The sequence below is a fragment of the Orycteropus afer genome, unplaced genomic scaffold, assembly GCF_000298275.1.
Source record: "Orycteropus afer afer isolate SDZICR_OR568_19922 unplaced genomic scaffold, OryAfe1.0 scaffold00071, whole genome shotgun sequence".
In the NCBI taxonomy this organism is placed as follows: domain Eukaryota; kingdom Metazoa; phylum Chordata; class Mammalia; order Tubulidentata; family Orycteropodidae; genus Orycteropus; species Orycteropus afer.
In genome coordinates, this window is record NW_006921658.1 from 8,058,377 (window position 1) to 8,063,521 (window position 5,145).

The 5,145-nt window shown below is 37.6% G+C and overlaps 1 protein-coding gene across 1 annotated transcript in view; it reads left to right on the forward strand.

The window, feature by feature from the left end:
• The window catches only part of CFI (complement factor I), a 163,192-nt gene that overhangs the window by 116,635 nt on the left and 41,412 nt on the right, over window positions 1–5,145 (forward strand). The window contains exons 5-6 of the mRNA XM_007940784.1: window positions 2,492–2,605; window positions 2,749–2,859. Coding sequence (XP_007938975.1) covers window positions 2,492–2,605; window positions 2,749–2,859 — 225 coding nt within the window. The remainder of the gene's footprint in view (window positions 1–2,491; window positions 2,606–2,748; window positions 2,860–5,145) is intronic.

Sequence of the window (5,145 nt, forward strand, 5' to 3'; positions counted from 1 at the left end):
ATGATGGTGAAAAAAAAAATGATGGTGAAATTAAAGCATTTCCAGATAAACAGAAATTAAGGGAATTTTTTTAAAACCAGACCAACCTTACAAGAGATGCTAAACGGAGTCCTTTGGACAGAGAACCAGCAAAGTTGACAACAACCGATGATTAACACACATGGCAACATAACCCAGAAACTAACGCAGTTATGGAAGTATCTAAAGTAAAATAATCCTACAAGATTGTAAACAAGAAACCAGAAACATCAACTGGTAAATGAGGACAACTACAAACTAAAAAGAGGGAACAAATCATGTAGGTACAGAACTTCCAAATGGTGAGGAAGCCAAGACAACTGTGAAATAGAACATACTGTTCTAAACTTGGGAAGAAAATAATAAAGCACAGGGTAACCTCAAAGAAAAATAATAAACCTTTCCATCAAAATAAAAAAGAGGATAGGTACAAATATTTAGGAAATACTAAAACAATAGCAACAAAGGAAATGATTAACACTATTCATAAACAAAAAGATGCTCAACTAATCATTCCAAAAAACCAAACTCACTGCCATGGAGTCAGATCTGACTCATAGCAACCCCTCCTTGGGTTTCCAAGGCAGTATCACTATGGAAGTAGATTGCCCAACCTTCCTTCCAAATTAATCATTGTTGTTGTTGCTGTTAATCATTAGGGAGATGCAAATCAAAATCACAGTGAAATACCATTTCACCTCCACTAGGATAGCTATATCAGAAAAATGGAAAATAACAAATTTTGAAGAGGATATGGACAAATTCTTGCTTGTGGGAACGTAAAATGATACAGCCACTATGGAAAACAGTATGGCAATTCCTCTAAAAGCTAAACGTAGAATTACCATATGACTCAGCAATGCTACTCCCAGGTTTTACATCTAAAATAACTGAAAGCAAGAACTTAAACAGATACTTGTACATCAGTGTTCATTATAGCAATGTTCACAATAGCCAAAAAGAAAGAAACATCCCAAGTGTCTACCAATCCATGGAAATGCTACAAAATGTGGCATATATATAAATATTATATAGATATAGATATGATATATATAGATATATATTATAGTGTATTATTAAGCCATAAATCTGAAATTCTGACACATGTTTCAACATGGATGAACCTTGAAAATATTATGCTGAGTGAAGTAAGTCAGATATAAAAAGACAAGTATTATATGACCCCACTTAAATGAAATACTTAGAATAGTCAAATGCAGAGACAAAAAGTCATCTTAGTTTCAAGGGGCTAAGGGGAGAGGGAAATAGGGAGTTATTACTTAAGGAGTGGGAGCTCTGGTGGTATAATGGCTAAGGCATTTAACTACTAACCAGAAGGCTGGTGGCTCAAACCCACCAGCCACTCCTTGGAAGGAAGACTGGGCAATCTACTTCCATAGAGATAACACCTTGGAAACCTAAGGAGGGGTTGCTATGAGTTGGATTCAACTCTAAGGCAGTGAGTTTGGTTTGGTTTTTGATTCTTAAGGAGTACTGAGTTTGTTTCCAAACCAAAAAATAAAACTCACTGCCATCAAGTCTACTCTGGCTTATAGTGACCTCCTAGGACAGAGTAGAACTACACATAGGTTTCCAAGATTTCATAAACCTTTACAGAAGCAGACTGCCTCCCCTTTCTCCCACAGAGTGGCTGGTAGATTCAAACCACTGACCTTTTGGTCGGTGGTTTGATGCTTTAATCACAGCACCACCAGAGGTCCATTTTATTTAACGGGGATAAAAAAGCATTTGAAAATGGATAGTGGTGATGGTTACATAATATGGTGAATGTAATTAATGTCACTGAATTTGTACATTTAAAAATAGTAAAGATTGCAAATACTTACTTGTTAAATATTTTTTCCACAGTTAAAAAAAAATGTAAATGACATTGCTCAAGTACATCTTGGGAGTAAGGGTAGGGATTAATGTAGCAGCACGAAAGGAATGGTGAGAATTAGTATTTGCCAATATCCAGCAAGTGCTCCTGATTCCTAAAACCTCATCTTAGCAAATGCAGACTTTCACAATAAATAATGTTTTTCAGGGTTAATGAAAGGGCCTCCATAAGCCAGCTATGGCATTTATTTTCCTTATTAACCAGATATACTATGATGATAAGCCAAACCAAATCCATTGCTGTAGAGTTGATTCTACTCATAGCAACTCTGCAGGACAGAGTAGAACTGCCCCAGTGGGTTTCCAAGGCTGTAAATTATGGAAGCAGACTGCCACATCTTTTTTCCCATGGAGCACTGGTGGGTTCAAACCATCAGCCTTTTGGTTAGTAGCCAAGTATTTTAACCACTGTGCCACCCGGGCTCCTTACTATGTTGATACTACTGATATATTTTATGTCATTTTTTACTTGAAGACTGACTTCTTAATGAGTCCATTATTCCCAAAAATGCAATAAGGGCATCACGCCACAACTCCATAAATAAGTTTCATAAAGATAATTTCTGCTTTACAGATTCTCCACCAAAGGACTCTTTTCACTGTGTAAATGGGAAGCATATTCCTCAGAAGAAGGCCTGTGATGGTCTCAATGACTGTGGAGACCAAAGTGATGAGCTATGCTGTAAAGGTAGGGGAAAAAATGCAGATTTCAAATCCCCTAAATGCATATTTCTGACTAAAAAGTGAAAACAACATTATGATTGCATTTAAGATTTCATCCCATCAAATTTTAAGAAATGAAAACAATTGCTCCTATTTATGTTTTCACAGAGTGTCAAGGAGAAAGTTTCTTTTGTAAATCAGGTGTTTGTATTCCAAAAGAGTATAAATGTAATGGGGAAGTGGACTGCATCACAGGAGATGATGAAATTGGCTGCAAAGGTAATTTAAAGTGTTTTGGTTACTTTTTTTTTTTTCATTTTTCGATCCAAGAATTCTAAAACAGCTTAGGTAAATTGTAATTTTATGTGACCATATATTTTGATTACCTGGTGCCACTCTATCAGAAATACCACAGATGGGATGGCTTTAACAAACAGTTTATTCTTACAGTTTGGAGGTTAGAAGTCTGAATTCCAGGTGGCAGGCTCTAGGGGCTGAGTGAAATCCCCTCAACCTTGGGCTTCAGCTCTGCCTCTTGCCTCTGGCCCACTGAAGCTAGAGGCATCTCTTTACTCAGGCAGCTGCTGAGGGTGACAAACCCAAGGTTAACAAGTGAAAAGGCACAGTCCCCATATTACCAAAGCACATGGCAGACCACTGATTCAAGTGCATTAAAAGTCCTAAGATTGGCAGAGCATGGCAGGTTGCTGAATGAAGACTTGGCTACATGGAGGGTTCAAGTGTACCAAAAAGCTAGGGACCCTCCTCAAAGCTGCTTCTTATATAAAGGAAGCAGACCACATCTCTAAAGCAGCCACTCAGCTGCTCCAATAGATTCCACCATGGAACTGATTACCAGTCTCACCATGGGGAATAACTACATACAGCTGCCCAGCCACTCAACCAGGCGCAGCCAAGTTGACAACACCTCAGGAGAGTGTATCAGTAAGAGTACTACTGAATGGACATTTAAGAAACTATGAAATGTTCACCTCCTCATGTTTTCATTTGTTGTTGTTGTTATGTTGTTATGTGCCGTCGAGTCAAACCCGACTCATAGCGACCCCTCCTTGAGTTTCTGAGGCAGTATCACTACGGAAGTAGGATTGCCCAACCTTCCTTCCGAGGAGTGGCTAGTGGGTTTGAACCGCCAGCCGTCTGGTTAGCAGGCAAGTGTCTTAGCCACTATGCTACCAGATTTATTTTAGAGCATTTTTATTGGAAAAATATTCCCACATACACAAAAATAGACCAGTAAAATGAACTTCTACATATCCCTCTTACACTCTCAACAATTACTAATATCTTGCTAGTCCTGTTCATCTATCCTTCAGCTTGCTTTTTTGTTTGTTTGTTGAAGTATCTGAAAGCAAATTTCAGAAATCATGTCACTTCACATGTATACATGTCACATGTATACATCACTAATGATAAACACATTTTATGTATTTATCTATCTACACACACATGCACACATACATAACCATCCTGTCATTAAAACCATTAACCAAAACCAAAAACCCTTGCATTGACTCACAGTGACCCTACAGGATAGACAGAATAGGACTGGCCCATAGGGTTTCCAAGGCTGCAAATCATTATGGAAGCAGACTGCCTCATTTTTCTCCCACAGAACAGCTGGTGGGTTTGCAGCCGACCTTTTGGTTAGCAGCCAATGGCTATGGTTTCTATACTGCACACCTACCCAGGGACCCCAAATATTCAAAACATTGAATCTAGCATACAGTCAAGCCTCTAGAATCTAGATACTTGGTTAGAGTTTAAAGGAAATTTATGGAATAGAATAACATGTTAACACCTCAAAGAAGGAATTAACCACACCCAAAATAAGGAACATCCTAAAGACAAGTAACTCAGTTTCCTTAAAAAAAAATGAAAGCCATGAAAAAAGTGAGAGTAAGTAATCCTTAAAGAATAAAGACTTAAAAATCTTAAGACCCAAACATGCAGACATTTTTTTTGGATTCTTACTTGGATACATTAACTTTGAAAAGACATTTTTGAGACAATTCAGAAAATTTGAACATGGGCTGTTATTAAATTAAAATTATAATTCACCAAGATGTTTAAAGACTTGAATGGATGCAAGATTCAATATTTTAGGCCCTTGGGTGGGGCAAACTGTTTGCACATGGATACTAACCTAAAGGTTCAAACCCACCCAGTGCTGATGGGTAAGAAAGGCCTGGTGATCTGCTTCTGTAAAGATTACAGCCAAGAAAACCCCATGGAGCAGTTCTACTCTATAACACATGGGATCATCCTAAGTTGGAATTGACTTGATGGCAATGAGTTTGGTTGGTTGTGGATGATCATTACCTAGATCCATTTTGTCAATAAAGGTTGCAAAATGATGATTTCTATTCCTGCTTTATTTTTTAACTTGAATCCATAGAGAACTTTCCTTCCTCAAAACTGGGTATTATGAAATGCAGCTCACAGTAGAAGGGCAGAATAATGCTTAATTCTTTCCCTTTACTTACTAAGTTTCAAAGCAATGAGTTGTTGCCTCTCCAGTAGTAAAAAAAATATTTATTAGGTATT